Genomic DNA, 22230 nt, shown 5'->3' on the forward strand with positions numbered 1-22230 from the left:
AGTCGCCACTCCCATCATGCACCAGTGCTGCTGCTCGCAGTGTAGTTCCAGTTGCCTGAGACTGCAGTTGTGTGTGATAGTTGCATTTGCATGAGTGTGTGTGTGTGTGTGTGTGTGTGTGTGTGTGTGTGTGTATGTGTGTGCGTAAGTGTGTCTGTTGTTGATGAAGGCCATCAGCCGAAAGCTTTAAGTGTGAAAATCTTTTTGTTGTGCCTATCTGCAACTCAGCATTTCAGCTATATGGTGAGTAGCTAATTTCCTTCTCATAATATTGTTCCATTTCATCCTGGTTTTCCATTATTTTATTCATCAGAATTGCATTTATTAAATAGGCCTGTGAAATATTTGTTCATATCACCTGGGGTGCTGTTGTTTGGTTATGCAGTTAAGCCACAATCACACATGCATCTAAGGTGACAACAGCTCATGGCATATCACAATGGCACTGTGAGTTACCATTCACACAGGATGCCACAGATACTAAATATTGGCACTGTTTTCAATATGGTGCTAGCTGAAATCATATGGGTTGGGTGAGAACACTTGCATAATTATGAATTATCACAAAGCATAAATACAGTGGACATAATTTTACTCAATATTAAAAAAAAAGAAAAAAACAGAAAAGTGTATTTACAGTATGAACAATAACATACACTTGAAAATATTTGAGTTGCAGAAGATGTCCAGTAATAAATTTCAAAAAATTAATGTGTGTTGTGATTTTCCACTGATGAAAGTGTAGTTGTAGAAGCAAACTTAATAATTGCTGCAATAAATAACACACTGATGTTATTCTTGCTATACTCTTATTTACAGGACCAGTTGACCACTTGTGTCCTCTGTGATGTAATTTTGAATGCATTTATGGAGTATTACAAGAATGGGAAATCAAAAGATGAATTAGAAGCTTTAGTCTTGGATGCCTGCGTCACACTCAACATAGAGACTGAGGAAGTCTGCAGTGGCGTTATTGGGAGCAATGTTGTAAGTATACCCGCATTTTAGAAATATTGCAGATATGTACAGTGAGTACACTGTCATAATCTTATGGCATACAAAAGCTTATCTACAAATTTGTCTGGGTGTTATTTTGGCTATACATCTTATTGCTCTTTACTGAATTTTAAATATTCTTTTTAAGTAAAAATATTGTGCACTTCCCCATATGTGAAATTATTAGGACAGATGTGGTAACTAAATCCATAGTATATTGTCCTGAGTACTTTATCGTGCACAGTTTTTGCTCTTTTGTGCATGAGGAAAATCTAAGTCTTTATGTTTTATCACAGCATATCTATGCGCCCTCCCCCCCCCCCCCCTCCCCCACCTTATGTCAGCTGCTTATCTATTATAGTTCCCAAAAATTTTGTGCTACCTACTTTTCTAACTGCCTCACTATTTATTTTAATATTTATATTATACATTTCACTTTGGTTTGGAGCATGAGATAAAGTGTTTTAAATTGATTTATAAAAAGGGTGCCTTGCACTAAGTATTTTGTAAGTTTCTTTTTTATGTATTCTAAGAAATTGTCTACATGGAGAATAAACAGTACTGGCCCAAGCATACAGCCTTGTGATACACCATGTCTGACAGTTTTTAATTCAGATCTGTAATTAGTTGTTTCCGCACTAGTATGTCTGATTTCTGTGCACTGTTTCTGATACATAATGTACAATTTGATCATCATAGCATGTCCCTGGATTTCCACACTGATAGAGTTCTTCCATTATCCTTAAATGATTTATCGTCAAATGCTTTGGATGGGTCCTTGAAGAACCTGCAAGTCTCCTATTGCCTATCAATTGATTTTCCTTCTCTGAAATCATGTTGCAAGAAATTTACTATTTTAAATTTGCTTATAAACATACAATTCTATTGTGAATTATCATTTCATATAGATTCCTTAATCAGGCAGGTAGGTTAGAAAATTTAAAAAGGGAACTGGATAGGTTAAAGTTAGATATAGTGGGAATTAGTGAAGTTTGGTGGCAGGAGGAACAAGACTTCTGGCCAGGTGAATACAGGGTTATGAATACAAAATCAAATAGGGGTAATGCAGGAGTAGGTTTGATAATGAATAAAAAAAGTAGGAATGCAAGTAAGCTACTACAAAAAGCATAGTGAAAGCATTATTGTGTCCAAGATAGATATGAAGCCCACACCTACCTCGGTAGTACAAGTTTATATGCTGACTAGCTCCGCCGACGACGAAGAGATTGATGAAATGTATGATGAGATAAAAGAAATTATTCAGATAGTGAAGGGAGATGAAAATTTAATAGTCATGGGTGACTGGAATTTGACAGCAAGAAAAGGAAGAGAAGGAAATGTAGTAGGTGAATATGGAATGGGGGTAAGGAATGAAAGAGGAAGCCGCCTGGTAGAATTTTTCACAGAGCATAACTTAATCATGGCTAACACTTGGTTCAAGAATCATAAAAGAAGGTTGTATACATGGAAGAAGCCTGGAGATACTGACAGGTTTCAGATAGATTATATAATGGTAAGACACAGATTTAGGAACCAGATTTTAAATTGTAAGACATTTCCAGGGGCAGATGTGGACTCTGATCACAATCTATTGGTTATGACTGTAGATTAAAACTAAAGAAACTGCAAAAAGGTGGGAATTTAAGGAGATGGATAAACTGACAGAACCAGAGGTTGTAGGGAGTGTCAGGGAGAGCATTAGAGAATGATTGACAAGAATGGGGGATAGAAATACAGCAGAAGAAGAATGGGTAGCTTTGAGAGATGAAATAGTGAAGGCAGCAGAGGATCAAATAGGTAAAAAGACAAGAGCTAATAGAAATCCTTGGGTAACAGAAGAGATAATGAATTTAATTGATGAAAGGAGAAAATACAAAAATGCAGTAAATAAAGCAGGAAAAAAGTAATACAAGCTTCTCAAAAATGAGATAGACAGGAAATGCAAAATGGCTAAGCAGGGATTGCTAGAGGACAAATGTAAGGATGTAGAGGCATATATCAATAGGGGCAAGATAGATACTGCCTACAGGAAAATTAAAGAGACCTTTGGAGAAAAGAGAACCACTTGCATGAATATCAAGAGATCAGATGGAAACACGGTTCTAAGCAAAGAAGGGAAAGCAGAGAGGTGGAAGGAGGTTATAGAGTGTCTATACAAAGGCGATGTTGTTGAGGACAATATTATAGAAATGGAATAGGATGTAGATGAAGATGAAATGGTAGATATGATACTGGATGAAGAGTTTGACAGAGCACTGAAAGACCTAAGTCGAAACAAGATAACATTCCATTAGAACCACTGATAGCCTTGGAGAGCCAGCCTTGAGAAAACTCTACCATCTGGTCAGCAAGATGTATGAGACAGGCAAAATACCCTCAGACTTTAAGAATAATATAATAATTCCAATCCCAAAGAACGCAGGGGTTGACAGATGTGAAAAGTGCAGAACTCTCAGTTTAATAAGCCATGGCTGCAAAATATTAATGCGAATTCTTTACAGACAAATGGAAAAACTGGTAGAAGCCGACCTCAGGGAATATCAGTTTGGATTTTGTAGTAATGTTGGAACACGTGAGACAATACTAACCCTAAGACTTATCTTAGAAAATAGATCAAGGAAAGGCAAACCTACATTTCTAGCGTTTGTAGACATAGAGAAAGCTTTTGACAATGTTGACTGGAATACTCTCTTTCAAATTTTGAAGGTGGCAGTGGCAGAATATAGGGAGTGAGAGGCTGTTTACAATTTTTACAGAAACCAGATGGCAGTTATAAGAGTCAAAGGGCAAGAAAGGGAAGCAGTGGTTGGGAAGGAAGTGAGACAGGGTTGTAGCCTGTCCCTGATATTATTCAATCTCTATATTGAGCAAGCAGTAAAGGAAACAAATGAAAAATTCGGAGTAGGAACTAAAATCCATGGAGAAGAAATTAAAACTTTCAAGTTTGCCGATGATATTGTAATTCTGTCAGAGACAGTAAAGGACCTGGAAGAGCAGGTAAACAGAATGGACAGTGTCTTGAAAGGAGGATATAACATGAACATCAACAAACGCAAAACGATGATAATGGAATGTAGTCAAATTAAATTGGGTGATACAGAGGGTATTAGATTAGGAAACGAGATGCTTAAAGTAATAAATGAGTTTTGCTATTTGATGATTGTTGAAGTAGACAGGATATAAAATGTAGACTGGCAATGGCAAGGAAAGCGTTTCTGAAGAAGAGAAATTTGTTGACACCAAGTATAGTTTTAAGTGTGAGGAAGTCCTTTCTGAAGGAATTTTTATGGAGTGTAGCCATGTATGGAAGTGAATTGTGGACGATAAACAGTTTAGACAAAAAGAGAATAGAAGCTTTCGAAATGTGATGCTACAGAAGAATGCTGAAGATTAGATGGGTAGATCACATAACTAATGATGAGGTATTGAATAGAACTGGGGAGAAGAGAAATTTGTGGCATAACTTGACTAGAAGATGGGATCGGTTTGTAGGACATATTCTGAGGCATCAAGGGATCACCAATTTAGTATTGGAGGGCAGCGCGGAGGGTAAAAATCGTAGAGGGAGACCAAGAGATGAATACACTAAACAGATTCAGAAGGATGTAGGTTGCAGCAGGTACTGGGAGATGAAGAAGCTTGCACAGGATTGAGTGGCATGGAGAGCTGTATCAAACCAGTCTCAGGACTGAAGGCCACGACAGCACCACATTTTAGAAAAATTGAGATGAATGATATTGGCCTGTAGTTCTGTAATTCACCTCTGTTTCCTTTCTTAAATACTGGCTTTACTTTACTTGATTTTAGTGAATCTGGAAATGCACCTTCCTCTATAGGAGCATTCAGCACATTTTAAGGGTTTCAGTAGACTTTCCCTGCAGTAACCAAGTAATACACAAAACCAAAACATGTAACACAAATATGGCTTTAGTCATAAAATTCTGAACAATAATGGAAATAAGCCTCTCATGACTCCACACATAACAAGATGAAAGAATCATACAGAAGGTGCAACATAAGTGATACACGGAACAACTGATGTGAACAGTACAAACTAAAAGAACATAGTGAGAGTGAGTCAGCAGTGCTCTGTGTCTACATGGATACGAGTCTCCAGTAGGAACTGTGAGTTCAACCAGTGTCAATGCACACTGTAGAATGTGAGGAAACCAGGAAAATGCATCTGCAACCAAGAGCGAGTAGGAATTCGAGAAGGGCGCTACAAAGTCCACATGAATGCATTCTCATGACTGGTGTGGAGTGGTCTAGGGGACCAGAGATGCTCTGGGAACTGCCTGTTATCAGGCACACTGCTCACAAACTCCAACAAAATGGACTATTTCACCATCAATCCCTGTCCAAAAGACATGCCTCCTAGCTAACAGTTTAGTGTGTGAAATTCTGCAATGGCCCTGGTGGAGAGGCTGCTCTGGGAGACAGGTCCTCTGCAGACAACAGCAAAACACTGTCAAAACAGAGAGGTGATACCGTAAGGAAAAATAATTGTGCAGAGGGTGCAAAGCCTGATGTGGGGTTTATCTGACCAGCCTTGTTGAACAAACTGATCCACCTCGCGGAGAACCGGGTTGGCGGCAATGATAGTTGCTATGTGCAAGCTCACAAGTGGGAAACCCTTGACTGTGGCCTGCATTTCAGTATCTAGATGGAAGCAAAGCAATTGTTCATTATTGAAGTCAGGATCAGGACCCACAGGAAGGCAGGACAAGGTGCCCACATTGGCATGTTTAGATATACATCAAAAATAGATTTCATAACTGTAGCAAGACAAGAACAGTGTCCAGCACCGGAGGTGGTGTGCTCCCTTTCCAGGCAAGGAAGTGTGAGGGTTAAACAAGGAAACCAAGGGTTTCTGGTCAGTAATAAGGTAAAACTTGGAACCTCCCCCCCCCCCCCCCCCCCCACACACACACAAAAAAGAGCTTGTAATTTCTGGAGAGCATAGACAATGGTAAGAGCCTCTTTTCCCACCTGAGAGTAACACCATTGGGCTGGAGAGAGAGATTTAGAAGTGAAAGCAACAGGTTCTTCAGAGCTTTGGCATATCAGTGCACAAGGACCACCCCAAGACCTTATTGTGTGGTGCCAGTCACCAAAACTATGTAGCTAAAAAAAGGGGGAAATTGTAGTATGGATTACAGCACTTGAAAAGCATATTCACAATCTGGGCTCCAGGAAAAAGGTACATTCTTGCATAACATGACATGCAACAGCTGGATCAATGTGACCACCCTCAGCAGGAATTTACAGTAGTAAGCTATCTTCCCTACGAAGACCTGAAGCCCCTTCATGGATGAGGGGAGATGTGGTCTGGTAGAGGCAGAATCCCATTCTGCAAGACCGCAATCTCCAAGTAAACAATAGAAGGTTGAAAAACCTGACATTTTGTAAGGTTACACTGTAAGCCTGCAGACGGTAAGACAGAAAACAAAGTGCCCAAATTTTGCAAGCAACTGGCTGTGGAGGAGCCCATGACAACAATATTATCCAGATAATTAATGCAATCCAGGACAGGCATAGTAAGTTGCTCTAAAAATCTTTGGAAAATAGTAGGGGCACTAGCCACACCAAAAGGAAGGTGCAAACATTTTTAGAGACTAAAATGTGTATTCAAACCGGAACTTGCTGAGACTCTTCATCCACAGGAACCTGCAGATATGCTTTAGACATATCAGTTTTAGAGAAGTACTGGCCACCTGATATTTCTGCCAACAGTTCCTCCAGGTGTAGGACAGGATACATATCCATGATTGACAGTAGTACCGCAGTTGCCATAGAGGCAAAGTTTCCCTGATGGCTTCTGAACAACAACCAACAGACCATTTACTAGCCATAACAGGTTGCACCATCCCTAGAGATTAAAGTCTATTCAATTCAGTTTTCACACAATCTATCAGCGTGACAAGAATAGGAAACACATAACAAAAATGAGGCCATTTTGAATTTTAAGGAAATATGAGTATAAACTGTAGAGGGAGACCAAGAGATGAATGCACTAAGCAGATTCAGAAGGATGTAGGTTGCAGTAGTTACTTGGAGATGAAGAGGCTTGCACAGGATAGAGTAGCATGGAGAGCTGCATCAAACCAGTCTATGAACTGAAGACCACAACAACAACATGAGCAGAAAAATTCATAGCACACCCTATAGCATCCAAAAACAAGTCCAAAAACTCCTCACACAGTGTTTCCAGTTGAGAATATGGTACCTGAATCGGCACAAGGTGAGCTGCGTTGGTGACAGTAAATTCAAGTGCCTGAAACACATCCGTCCCAAGCAAGTTCTCAACATCGGCATCAACAACCATCAAATATGTAATGGATTGAACCACTGACTTGTAAGAAGCAGATGCTATAAATTGTCCCAACAGTGCAATGTTCTATTTTTTTAACTGACCACTTGCACATGACTTGTGTCAATGGTGGCAAGCCTAAACTGATGTAGGTTTGAGAATGCAATAATTTCACTGCAGCACCTGTAGCTGGAGCTTTTGGCGAAAAACACTGAACTCGATAAAGAACTTGGGAGAAGTCACAATCATTGGAGTTGCACATTTTATGTCTATGTCCTTCAGCAAACAATACATGAATGCAAAATGGCCATTCTTCTGGCAAGCATTACAAGTAGCCCAGAACTTACGGCATGCTAAATGTTTGTGCTGAACAAAACTGAAAGGACAAGATGGAAACAGAGAACACTGACACTGGTGCTGTGGCAGTCATGGTTGATTGGGTTGAGCATAGTCAGCTCAGTGCTGGGCCCACATGTTTACTACCACCATTGCTGCTTCCTTGTGCAAGTTACCTATCGCCCTAATGGGCACATCTTGTGGTACTACTGCCACATAGCCCCACACTTCAGTCTGGTCACCCTCTGCATGAGAAATTTCAAAAGACTGTTCTATTTGCAAAACTCCTACCAATGGGGGGTTTTCACAGAGTAAAGCCTTCTAGTGCACTTCTTTGTCCAGAGCTAAACAGATAATTGTGCTGCACACCATAGAATCTGCATAAGAGTCATTATGGACATAAGTAATGAACTGACACTTAACAGCAAAGGCCATGAAGTTCGGCTGCCCAGGCCCTGTATGACTGGTTTGGCTTCTTGTGGCATCAGTAGAATTCAACTCATGCTGTTATGGCAGACATTCATTGATCAAGGTGACACAATAATTGATACTCCTAGGGTGGAATCCATGAGAGGAATAAGGCTTTGCTCAAATTCAAGTGTGTCACGTTGAAAGCCAGAAAATGCAATCTGAGACTTTTTATAAGCTTCCCAATCCTCAGCTGAATCATCATATGGAGGAAAAGTGTGTGGATGGACAGTGGAAGCTGACAGTGTGGTCACTGCTGAAGTAAGCTGTTCAGTAATGGCAGGTAGCACAGCATCCAAAATGACTAAAACAGATGAAACTGCAATTAAAGACAGCACACAAGGAAACCCTTCCAAACTAATTGCCAGTCATGTAGTAACCAACTAATAGGCCTACATAAAACTGATCCAATAAACACAAATATCGATTTATTCATAAACCTCTGGACACTAACGGAAATAAGCCTCTCATACTCCACACATAACAAGACTAAAGAATCATATATACGAGGGCTATCCACAAAGTACATTACGTTTTCGTTTGTGTCCGTTAGGGGTGGGGCTAGCGCGGCCATCTTGGTGTCATGGCATTCCGCCGCTCAGTCGGCATCCTGCCGTGCTAGTGAGAGGTTCGTGCTGTACTCCGTTGAGTTACTGTGACAGTTTGAAATGTCAGTGTTAATTGAAAATGCCGCGAAGTGTGAAGTGTGTGCTGTAATAAGGTTTCTGACTGCAAAAAACTGTACACCAATAGAAATCTATCGGCAGCTTTGTGAAGTGTATGGAGACAACATAATCACTGAAGGTGGAGTGCGTCAATGGGTCATAAAATTTAAAAATGGCCGAACTAACGTTCATGACGAAGAGCGAAGTGGAAGACCCAGCATAGTGACTGCCGAACTTGTTGAAAAGTCGATGCCGTGGTCCGTGAAAACCGTAATTTCACAATAACGGAACTCTCTATGAGTTTTCCACAAATTTCACGAAGTTTGTTGCACGAAATCATTACCAGAAAGCTTGGTTTGTGCAAGATGGATACCAAAAATCTTGACAGAGATTCACAAAAATCAGAGAATGGCTGCAGCATTAACGTTTTTGGACGCTTACGAGAAAGATGGCGACTCATTACTCGATTGCATCATTACTGGTGACGAAACATGGGTTAAGCATGTGAACTGCGAGACAAAATTGCAGTCAATGCAGTGGGGGCACACAAATTCCCCCCAAAAACCCAAGAAATGCATGCAGACAATGTCGGCAAGGAAGGTGATGGCGACTGTCTTTTGGGACAGAAAAGGTGTGATTTTTGTGGATTTCCTGGAAAGAGGCACTACAATAAACTCTCAAAGGTATTGCCAAACTCTGCACAACCTCAGATGAGCAATACAAAACAAGCGCCGGGGAAAGTTGGGCTCAAAGATCTTGCTGATTCACGACAACGTCCGGGCCCACACGGCAAATGCCACTCGTGAAGTTCTCGAATCTTTTAAGTGGGAATTGTTTCCTCATCCACCACACAGTCCCGACCTGGCACCGAGCGACTTCCACTTATTCCCAGCAATGAAGAACTGGTTGGCTATGCAGTGTTTTGATGACGAGGCACAGCTTCAAGAAGAGGTAACCACATGGTTGAAGGCGCAGGCGGCCGAATTTTACGACGAAGGATTTTCCAAGCTCGTCCATTGCTATGATAAGTGCCTTAATTTAAATGGAAACTATGTAGAAAAGTAGTATTTAAGTGTGGCTTTCATCTGTATATAATTAAAAAAATTTCCAATACTTTATTTATTTTTAATTCCAAAATGTAATGTACTTTGTGGATAGCCCTCGTACATTGCAACATAAGTAATACACAGAACAACTGACGTGAGTAGTACAAATTAAAATAACATAGTGAGGGTGAGTCTGCCCTGCTCTGTGCTGGTGTGAGTCACCAGTACACGGTGTGGCAGAGACCATGCATTGTGCAGGCTTCCTACAGATGGCCTCTAGTGGCTGGCCTGTGCTGATACAGTTGGCAGTTGATTTAAGTACACGTGTGTGGTGACACTACACTTGGTGTACTCACACTTACAGGTACTAGTAGCAGGATATAGCTTCCCTGCATTCCTTTATGAGGTATGATGTAACACCATTTAAGCCAGATGACTGTCTGACTTTTAGTTTCTTTATTAGGTTTGAAATTTCTATATCAATTGTTGGGATGAATCTAATTGTGTGGTTTATATGTGGGAATTTTGGCACTGTACTTTCTCTGTTCATTTTCAAACATAAACTAAGTATCTCAAGGTATGTTACACTTCCACATACCAAAGCTACAGTGGAGCAAAGCAAGTCCCTGAATAAATAAAAAAAAGATGAAAATCCTACCTCCAAATAAATCATGAAATAAACCTGGGATGTAAGCTAAAGTGCCACAGCAAAAGAGATTTAAAAAATATAAGTATAATAAACCTTAAACCATAAGACAAAATACACTAACACATTAATAACTAAGAATAAAGAACATTATTAAACGTGGAAAAAGAGAGAAAAAAAGGAACCATAAATAAAGCAAATAAAAATTAGCCCCTAATCATGGAGTACAATGTATGGCATCACCAAAATGAGAACACAGACAATGTTACAGAAATACCTACCAAAAGTTTGTTGTCAGAGCATTCCTTCTCACAAAAAATTTCTTTAATGAATATTCACAGCACAACTGTGCACAAATTTATAAATGAAACACGCTAACAACATGAATATCCTCCCTGGACTGACCCAAAAGTTCAGAAAATGAACAAAATGTTGATAGAAACAGGATTCATTAAAAGAAACAATATACGGGATGAACATTAATAAAACTGACAAACTGCAGGGATAGATTCCTGACTATAAATGGAGGAAAAAAGGTGCTGCAAACATGTGTCAGAAATGGATGGTGTGTGTGCAATGACAACAAATTGTCCCAGAACACAGTACAGAGCTGCATTGCATTCACATCACAACAGATGTTTAAAGTGGCCTCCATAGGATTACAGGTGATAAGGATAGTAGGGGCTGTACATTGGCTTACACCATATCGGCAGGCCTCTTGCCTTGAACTTGTACCAGAGTTTGTCTTGATATCCTGTAGAACTCAGTCCTCCAAATCTGGAGTATGTACTGTCCACTAGCTCCCTGCATGTTCGTCTATCTGAAAGGAACCGTGATCACACAAATACCCAAAAAGGGCTGGAAATGTTGTTTGATGTGGCTGGTGTCTATGAGAGTACTTGTTTCAGTATAGCCATGCTGTCTCTTGACTGTTTCCATCTGCTTGGCTGAATATCAGACCATTCTGGTGCTTACAATATGCTGCATCAATCACACAATCTGCAACATACAAGGAACACATGGCACATAGTTGTGGGAACTGCCATTTGTCAGCACCATCTACTGTGGAAACGATGCATTTCAAGACAATTGTTCATAGGACCTTGTTTCCTCCATTTCCACTCAGGAATCCATCCCTGCAGTTTGTTGGTTTTATTAATGTGCACCCTGTATCTGTATGCCTCTGTCTCCCTCTCTCTCTCTTTCTTTTCAGTCTCACTGAAAGAAACACATAAACACATGCAAGTTTGTACATCATACTGTAAACAAGTGCTCAGACATTGTATTCTGACACACACAGTAGATCCACTATCATATGGTACAAAAGCAGGATGGTGAGGGGGAGGGGGGGGGGATGGAGGATCATTGTCACAGGTATCAGTGGGAGTCATACTGTCCCCATCTGTGATGCATAACCTCACTGCCTCAGTCCCAGGAAACCCTCTCAAAGTGGCCTGTATCATCCTGTGTACCTCATTGACATGGTACATGGTGGTAGTCATGGCTGAGTGTCTCCATGCATCATCAGCATCCCAGTGTGGAGTGCTGATGGTCGTTTTGTTATTCCTGTGCAAGGCTGGCATGTTATGTCTCTTCTGTGTGCCCCCTTAACAAGAGACAACATTGACCAAGGTGCACTCTCATATAACATCAGTCAGCTGGCCAAATGTGATGGCACTTCCCGATGATCTCTCACAGATTTGGTGCATGAGATGACTTGTGTCATGTAATGGTATGCCCCCTTGGAGCACCAATCATGTTGGATGTCACAACCAATTTGGGTTGATTTCACACATCTCAAGCGATAGTGAGTCTTGTGTCTTTGTCTTGTTACAAGCACAAGTGACCAGTCCATGTTCCTGCACTACCTGGAATACTTGATAGTTATGCCAATGACCTGTCACAACCATTTACATGCACTCCCCAGCTGTCTCACCGAAACTCAGTTTCATCAACCCTAGTTCACCAAAATCTGGCGGGTGTGTCCACATGGCTGACAGCTCACCACTCACTGTCATCGCCACAGCAAGAAGCCTTGTCCAGCTTAATCAGAGGGCTGTCCATCAGCAAAGGGGGGAGGGGGGGGGCAGGAGGGGGAACTTGCAGCAACCCTCTGTATTGTCTGGCCCACTTGCAGCTGTGGCCTGTAACAGCCTTGTGCACTGTTTGGCGCACACTCACCTGTGTCGTATTCAAGTTCTAGCAGCAACATCTTAAATGTTTCTATATCAACCTTGCACCTCTCTGTGAGGATGATGTGGCACAAGTGTGTAGGCAGCTTTGTAGTACAGACATGGATAACTCCACTGGCCTGTATGGGTCATACAGGAACTAGTTGCAATAAAACATGCATTTAAATAATCATGTGGGGCATGAGAAGCTGGACTGGTTCAAGTTCAGTTACACAATACTGCTGTGCTTCACATGATCATGTGCCACCTTGAACTAATAGACTGACAGACAAGCTTGTTGAAAATCATTACTTAATTGCCATATCACACTGCTAATTCATTCATATGGTGGGTTCACTTTCAAGACAACTGCTCAAGTATTCATTGTGCACTCAGCCAGGCAGAAGGGAGAGAAAACTGAAACTGTTCCAGCTAGGACCTGGGCTAGATCATGCTGCAAGAGTTTCTGAATACTTCGAACTTCCTCACCAAGAGGAAGTGCTTGAAACTGAATTCTTGCATTTCCTCCCCATGAGACTGTTTGCAATGATTCCTATTTTGCTCTCCTCATCGTGGCCAGACTCTGGGTCCACACTATCGTGCCTATTTTTTCTGGCACTTGCACTCACTTCAGTATGACACCTGAGGGGGGCCCCAAGGTGAGTCACACATTTTTTGCAGTTTGTATGTTATATCTCTGTGCCTCTTGCTTACTCATATGTCCCTGCTGAGATTTCAACAGAGAGCGCACCTCTTTGATATCAATGACAGTGATCATTGTCGTCTTGTCACTACTTTCGCTGACAGAAAAGCTCCCTACTTTTTCTGCAAGCTCAACGACCTCATCCTTCTGTTGCTGAGTCTCATCGAGACTAGTTACCTTTATACGCTCAACCTCCTATTCAAGTAAGTGAATCACCTGGATACTCTCTGCTGCATGGCCCTTAATGGACTTGGGACACTGTACCCCAGCTTTTTGACAATGAACAACTCCACTTGCTTGCACTGGTACTGCTCTTCTAATGCGTGGAAATTCCCAACAAGCCATGCCTCTCATATTTAATCTCTTCACTAATGTGCATCTGCTCCACTTCTATGATGCAGAGGCTCTGCTCCACTAGCTCAAATTGAGGGTCTCAAGTTCAGCTACAACCCTGGTTCAAGTTTTCAGAGCAAGATCATTTAGCTTTTCATTAATTTTTTCCCCTAAATCTTGTGATATTTTTGGGTCCTTGTCTGAATTTTGCAATGTCTGCATATAATATTTCATTGTATTCTTCATGTTCCTTCATCAAAACTTGCATTAGCCTTCCCATACTTAACTAATTACTGGCAACAAGACTAATTGCAGACTCAGCTGTGACTTCACCCCTACACTGGAATTCTGGCCTGCATTTTGATCCTCAGGCTTGGTGTGGAAAGCCAGTTGCACACTTTCCAAATTTAGAATTGTGGCAGCATTGCTAAAATCTGGCTTGGCAAAATGATCACTTTTTTTTTGTAACCTAGGACTAACTCAAGATCATGTTCTCTATGATCTTTAGCAGAGAAACTAAAACCTCTCCTTGTTTGATGTTGCTTTCTAACTTGTTGCACCATGTGTTACTTGTGGGATGGTTATGTGTATCCATATTCAACACCCAAACAAGCAAAAAGTTACAAAAGGAAATCCCTGGACACATATACTTTTGCCCCCCAAAATACAAATCAAATTAACATGCAAAAGTCAGAGGAAACCTAAGCTCAAAAATAGTCATCCACAATCTAATAATAGAAGTTGTCTTTACATGCAAGTCATATCCCTGTACAATGAAATGAAATAAGATAATAAAAAGAACCACCAAAACAGAATTTACAGTGGAACAAACACCTTGAGCAGCATCACCATTATGATGTGCTACTGAGTATGATACACCTTATTTTCAAAATCAGCAGTATAAAAATCAGTTTTCCAAACCTGAGGAGGCAAATCGCTCAAAAACATCTGTACCAGTGAAAGTACCACTGTGGCCCAGCTTTTGTAAACACACCTCAGCTTTATGACAGAGCCTGTGGCAAAAGAAGCATTATGGGCTTCTTGGTGTGGACTCCAACCATCAACTCCTGTGAAATCACTGTACTGACTGTGGGATTAGCATAGACTGACTGAGCACAGACTGACTGCGAAGGCCCAGTGGCAGTGGTTATATTATCATGCAGATGAGTACACTCGATCTGGTTGTTCGTCTGTCAGCGGCTGTAATGACTGCTTGCCCTTTGGCTCTCTGCAAAACCTGATGTCATCCAACACTTGATTTGTATCCATGCAAGGTGTGTCAATGTAGTTCCATTGGCTAAGTGCCCTCTTGAGGCAGCAGTCACTATCAGTTTTGTCAAATGGCCCCACCTACTGATTATACAACTGGTGAAATCCCACCATACCAAGGGATGTCATCTGGCAGCCACCAGAGAATAACAGGTCTTCCAAAGCTCTGTTGAACTCTGACTCTAATACTGGATCTTCCATATCAACTTCTTCAATCATGCCACTAGACTATTCCTTCCCCTCATACAGACTCTTTCCACATATCTGTTCTCTCTTCTTTGTTTAACTGTGGAATTCCTGTTCCTTTCCTGATGTTGACACCCTAACTTTTAATTTCACCAAAGGATGTTTTGACTTTTATGTAAGATGAATCAGGTCTTCCAATGACCATTCCTTTTCCAGTATCATCAAATCTTTCCTGCAGCCATTTCACCTTGGATTTCCTGCACATCATATTTATTTCATTCCTAAGCAGCTTGTGCTACTGTATTTCTGTCTTTCCCTAAATATTTTTGCACTTCCTTCTTTCATCTAGCAAGTTCAATATTTCTCCTGTTACCCCAAGTTTCCTTACATCTATGTTTAGAGTAGAGTAGAGTAGAGTAGATAGCTGCTGGTAAACCTTTTAGGATGTGAGGTCATGGGCCAAGAAACTTTTCCATTCCTCACATTTCATTCAGGACTGCGCTGGACATCTTCGGAGGTGCTCCTCCGCTGAGTTAGTCGGTAAGACTCAGCAGAGGAGTGCCTCTGAAGATATCCTGCGCAGTCCTGGATGGAAAGTCAGGAGCAGAAAAGTTTATTGGACCACGACTTCACATCCTGAAAGGTTTACCAGCAGCTATGTCATCTGGTCATGAAAGCCTTCATTCTATGATCAGAGTAGAGTAGAGTCTTTATTGGTCCTGGTAATCATATAGCACACAAATAGTACATTCTGATGTAAGACAAGTCAACATATAATAAAATATAATATTAAATTTGCATTAATTTCGTTATTTCTACATTAAATGATCACTGAGTTGCAAATATTGTACAAAAATAAAGAGTAGATATTTTAAAGCAGACAGAGCATGTACTGTACTGGCAGATTAATATTTGTATTACAGCAACATTTACATGCTAAATCATTAAAGTTCTAGTAACATTCATGTGATACATCACTAAGGCAAACACACAAATCATTAGTGAACTTCCTGAAGGAACTTCTGGAGGCTATAGAAGCAGTGATGAGTTAAATATGCCTTAGCAGTTGACTTGAAATTTGCCAGGTCATTTATTGATATAATTTGTGGGGAAAGTTTATTATAAATAACTTTCCCATAATGCAGGATTCCTTTTTTATTCATGGTGGTGCTGGTGGGCTCTAAATGAGTTTCATTTTTGTGTGGTGTTATAGTAGTGGATAGTTTCATTTTTATGGAAGAGAGTGGGATTTTCCATTGAATATTTTTTCAAAAACATGGTTATCTCATACACATATATACATGGAAGTGGGAGGATTTCTAGCTTTTTAAAGAGTCATCTACAGCTTTTGCTCCATTTTACACCTTCCATTATTCTTATAATTATTTTTTGTCATCTAAAGAACTTTTTGCTAAGAGAAGAGTTACCCCAGAAAATAATTCCAATATTTCAGCTGTGAGTATGTGTAGGCATAATACACAGTTTTCAGAGAATCTTTGTTGCAACACCCCTCTAATATTCTCATTAAGTAGTATGTAGTGCTTAATTTCTTACAGACTTTTTCAATGTGCATGCCCCAATTAAGATTATCTTTAACCCACTTCTATCAGCATATGATGATAGCTTGCTAAAGGTGGCATTTTGCTGCAGCTTCCTGCCATGGCAGCTGGAAGTGACCAACAGCTGTAAATGCCATCAGATAATGTCTGCATATTTTGTCAAAACTGCTCACAACTGCTGCAACATAACTTTGTTTATTACTTGCGTTTTTATTAACTTTATTCAGAAGTCATTTTCTCACAGAGTTTTGCACCTTTGCCTTGAGCAGGAGGGTTCTCCATTACTGAAGGGTTTCAAGTACAAGATATATTTTGTAAATATTTCTCTGAGCCTATAAACTAATGATTACAACTGAGAAAGGAACCTACACTCTAGCTTTTAAAATAGGTTGATACTGAACTATTTTACTACTAAAAACAGCTATTACTGTAGCCTGAATATTGTAAAACTACACACTACAATAGTAAGAATTGTGTCTTTGATCTTCTACCACACATCCATTGCAAGCACATTCCTGAAGTCCATATGTTTGTGATCATACAGTGCAGGATAATTACCCACAAAAACAGTGCAAGTTGTTCACCACTGTTAGCATCACAACCTTTTATTGCCATTGTAAGATATTATGCTTACCACATTTACTGCAGCCAGCCGTCAATGTGACCATCACTGCTACTTCAGGAGTCAAAGTTCAGCAGTTGCAAGAGTGAGTTGATGATATCAAAACCATTGACTACCGAACAGTTCCAGCAACAATTGGTCCCTTGCTTAGCCTAGACAACAGTAGTCACCTGTGAGCCAGAACTGCAGCCACTACATCATGCAGTTCCATTGAAATACTAGCTGCAGAAGTCAAAACTGATAAGTCATACCGTTTAACAAATTGTAGACAGGATTTCTGTCCATTCCTTACCTTCAGGAGGTGAAACGTGTAGTACTTCCAGTAGATACATAAAAGTAAGTATACACTTCTTAACTTTCAGAACTAATAGTTCCTATCTTGAGGAGAAGAGATGGATATATTTGGAAAGGTTAAAAGGAAGGGCAGGTCCCTTGGATCCCAGGATAAGAGAGATCCACTTTCAGTCTGCACAATGGTATATAAAAATGAAGAAGGATGTCAGAGAGGTCAATGATCACACATTGGTAAACACTGTGCCAGCTGATGAGGACAGAGTGAGATGCAAAGTTAGATTAGTGGGCAAAGAAATGAATGTGTCACATCACAAGTTATTACAGGATAACATTTATTGCAGTAAGATACCTAGACATGGAGCCCAGTGAATGTAAGGAGGTTGCAAACTTATGTCTTAGTGATGACTCATAGCACATCTGTTGCTATGAACCAGCATGAGAACGGGCTACTGTGTCACTTAGAACAACTGTATATTCAAACCCTCTACAAATCTAAATAAAACATATTAAATATTAAACAATTATTTTCAAACTTGGTATACCATTTTTTGTTATTCAGAAGAAGATCTCATCCAAATTTCAAACTTGTACCTATTATAGTTTCGGAGATTCAGAAAATTACCTAAAATCCACCAAACCGACACTCAGGGTGGAAAAATTCAGTTAGGAACAGTTACAGTTTGTCTTCTGTTATCATTTGAAATCATTAATGGAGTTCTCGATATATTAAATCAATTAGTTTGGATTTTTATTTTCAAAACTTTAATTACATTTCATTTTGTAGTATGAAATTCAGGAAAAATTAATATCTGTTTATTATGCTGTTGTGTGAATATATGGGAATGAGTGAGAGTGTGTGTGTGGGACATACATTAAAATTCAATATTACTCTATGTAAAGCATTACCGTATTTACTCGAATCTAAGCCACACTCAAATCTAAGCCGCACCTGAAAAATGAGACTCGAAATCGAGGAAAAAAAATTTTCCCGAATCTAAGCCGCACCTGAAATTTGAGACTCGAAATTCAAGGGGAGACAAAAGTTTTAGGCCACATCTCCAAATCGAAACAAAGTTGGTCCATTGTAATATGAGACACAATTTAGATCGAATGAATGATGATACAGCTACAGTAGTTTGGTTCGAGTCGTAAGCTTAGCAGTTACGCTTTGCCAGGTAGCCATTGCTATGCGTCAGGCGCTCCGTCCTAATTTATACGGGTACGATTCCTTTTTCACGTGCTTTGTCTGGTTTGAATTGATTGCTTATTTTTCTTTGATCTGATAAGCACCGTCTTCTTTGTTATAGGTGTTTACGTCACTCTAAGCTGAAAATGCATTACTGTACTGTGTCATGCATTGTTTGTTGTATTCTGATAGTGCGTGTTTACGGCCTGTCGCCGCTCGTGGCATGGCTTCCTTTTGTGTGCGCTACCATCGCTTATAACTTAAAAAAAAAAAAAAAAAAAAAAAGAGGAATCGTCTCATTAGCGAAACAATGGCAAGAGACTGGTATTTGTTGTTACTTACACTGCTGCTTTCTTTGGTAATGATTAACAAGAACCAAATAATAGACTGCGTATGATAGATGTTCTGAACGACAGTTTAGCGAAAAATTTTCTCCGTTTGAAAGTCTTTGGAGGCGCCTCTTTAGTACGTTATATTCTGCACAGAAATTAGAGTCATCTTAGATTTAAAAATGTTGTCAATTGCCATGCTTCATTTCTGACTGTATCACTACTAGGCATAAGAATAATACGAATATAAAGATGGCATGATATGCATATTCTTCCGCGTTTGCTGTTGTCTCACTCTAGTTTCGTAGCTTATTAGGCAGACAGGATTTAAATGAGATAGCAGCAAACACGAAACAATACGTGGTAAAATGTTTATATTTGTATTATTCTTATGGTGAAGAGAATACTGCATGTGATTCAAAATTCATAAAAGTTCCTATTAGTAACGTTCTCTTCTCACAGGTAGGAAAAAATCCAGAATGTAGAGTTGGCCATATTGACAAACATCCCAGTCTTGCCAGTCGGATTTTCGTAGTACATTGAAATGCTGCTGCTACATTCGAAGATGAACAATACGGAATTTGTATTTACTTCGTTGGATAATGTACGAAAATGCAGTGGTCGAAACTCGGGGCGGAGAAAAAAGCTCGTCTTCCACTTTTATTTTTTTATTTATTTTTTTATTTTTTTTAATGACGCAGCGGGTTTGGTGCCAGTATTTATCTTTGGGCCTACAAAGCATGCCTATGTAGCGCTACATATATTCGACGGCAGAAGTTAGTTGTGGCGGCACCCACCAACATTTTTCAGAACTTCCGCTTGCTTTGCACTCGATTCTAAGTCGTAGGTGGTTTTTTGGATTACAAAAACTGGAAAAAAAGTGCGGCTTAGATTCGAGTAAATACGGTATGCAATCAGATCGCAATGAAATCTGTACTGTACCCACGTTGCTGATGACGTATGTCAAGGTGTGATTGCTTTTGTACGAAGGCAGCCAGAATATCGGTTTGCAGGGTAATGAGTTTCTAAATTAATTTCAAGATTATTTTTCATTTCGATCTTTTCTATTAAACATTATATTAATATTTGCGTTTTGGAATGACGCAAATGCTTTTCTGAATTGTGATTGGCTTAGGTGAGTTTTGCCACGAGAATGATCTTGAAGGATCATTCTGATTGGTCTGTCAGACTGACCAGCCAATCAGGATCCAGCAGTGCCCATGCACTGAAACTTAGTTATCCAGAGTGTGGGGAGGCATTGGGATAGTCGCTCGCCAGCTATCGGACGCAAGAGGTCATGCTAAATGTCTCAGTTCTCATTATGTCTAAGATGAAGAAGTATTGAGTTCCACATGTTTAAAACTAGTTGCAATGAAAGCTGTTGCAATATGGACAGTTTGATGAAAGTTTGGAGTTTTTGGATTGTTTTGTAGAAAGTTACAAGCCTGTGAACTTTCAGCCACAGTGGAAATTCCAAGTGGCATATTCTGTAATCATTTATGGAATATTTGGCGTGAACTTCTGTTATAGAAGAACACTGAAAGAGACCAAATGTAGAACTCGCAAATAGTGGTGAATCAGAGACTGTGAGATCGTAAACATGAATTGATCAAACTTGTGTAGATTTCTGGCTGCCTTGCATGTGTAATTTGTTGTCTGTCTGAGAACTTCGTGTGGCATAGTTGAGTAATTCGCTAAATGTGGACTTGATAGATAGATCTATGCATGGCAAAAGCAATAAAAAACATTGTCTTCAGAATTTAGGACATGAATTTCAATCAAAAAGCACCACATTATCACCCAAAATTATGTTAAATAATATTACAGGAACTGAATTGCTACTAGAGCTACGCAGACTTTGCAGGATAGATATTAGGTGACTTTTCTTCGATGCTGCTTTTTTGCTGTCTAGTAAGTATCTACGCTTCCAGAGAGAAGGGTCATTGAGCAGAAGCTGTATTGAGGTAGGTGGACATTTAATTTGAACAGTATGACGACGAGAAATCATAACCTGCCCCTCCGCAAATGGTGCAATGAAGAATTATGAGAGAGAGAAAAAGAGTCATTTTATGAATTAAGGACAGGGGGGCATTAGGACACAAGGATGTGGTGGAGGGCAAGTTCTTATCACTGAAGTTCATTCTGGAAGACTAGTGTCAGGTGAGAGTACTCAAATAGCTTGTGTGTTGAAGCAAGTACTCAGGTACTTTGAATCATGCTGTAGAGCATGCTCAGCAGCTGGGAGCTGAGTATCCGCAAGGTAGACATTTGTGTGACCTGTGGTTAAAATGCATAACAATAGTTTTTAGTTTCTAGATGGATGCAGTGTTCCCCTAGACAGTGTGGCTTAAGTGTATAATATGTCTAGAACCTGAATATGGGTCCTAAGGGTCCAAAATGCATTGTGCTTATTGTTACTACCTCTCAATTTAGCTGTCATTACATTGCAACAGAAATCTGAACATTAGCTTTACATCAAGGGCAAAGCTATAGAGGCAGCTATAAGCTAATAGGGTACAAAACTGCCACATTTTTACCATGTAATAATTTGGCTAATAGGGTACAAAACTGCTACATTTTTACCATGTAATAATTTGTTCTATGTAACATAATGTACAAATAGCTATAATTCTTCTGATGACATCAATTGCATGTTAATGCTTATAAATTAAGGCTTACTTTTACGTATAGATATGGGTTTAGAGGCAGTTATAAGCTAATAGGGTACAACACTGCTATATTTTTACCATGCAATATTTTGCTACGTAAAACATTATATACAAAAAGCTGTAAGTCTTCTGACAACATAAATTGTATGTTAATGCTGAAAGATGGATAAAATTAAATAAATAAATAAATAAAATACAGATTGCCTCACTGTTGGATTGCCATTCATCAAGTGAAACATACCAGGACCGAGATTAGTAACACAAGTAGTCATAGAACATCTTTTCCCGTGAAGAATATCATTTCAGTGTTTGAGATGATGATGAAGTTGCATGTTTTGATAGTGGTGGCTCCCATTTCAGGACACACAGACAAAAGCTTACTCTTTAAGCCAACACAATATGTTTCAAGAGGAACAGTACTCTACAGTACTTTCTACACTTA

At 39.7% G+C, this 22230-nt stretch overlaps 1 protein-coding gene across 1 annotated transcript in view; it reads left to right on the forward strand.

The window, feature by feature from the left end:
- Positions 1 to 22230, forward strand: part of LOC124594485 (sphingomyelin phosphodiesterase-like) — a 155955-nt gene that overhangs the window by 70427 nt on the left and 63298 nt on the right. The window contains exon 3 of the mRNA XM_047132861.1: positions 820 to 987. Coding sequence (XP_046988817.1) covers positions 820 to 987 — 168 coding nt within the window. The remainder of the gene's footprint in view (positions 1 to 819; positions 988 to 22230) is intronic.

The sequence above is a fragment of the Schistocerca americana genome, chromosome 2 (genome assembly GCF_021461395.2).
Source record: "Schistocerca americana isolate TAMUIC-IGC-003095 chromosome 2, iqSchAmer2.1, whole genome shotgun sequence".
NCBI lineage: Eukaryota > Metazoa > Arthropoda > Insecta > Orthoptera > Acrididae > Schistocerca > Schistocerca americana.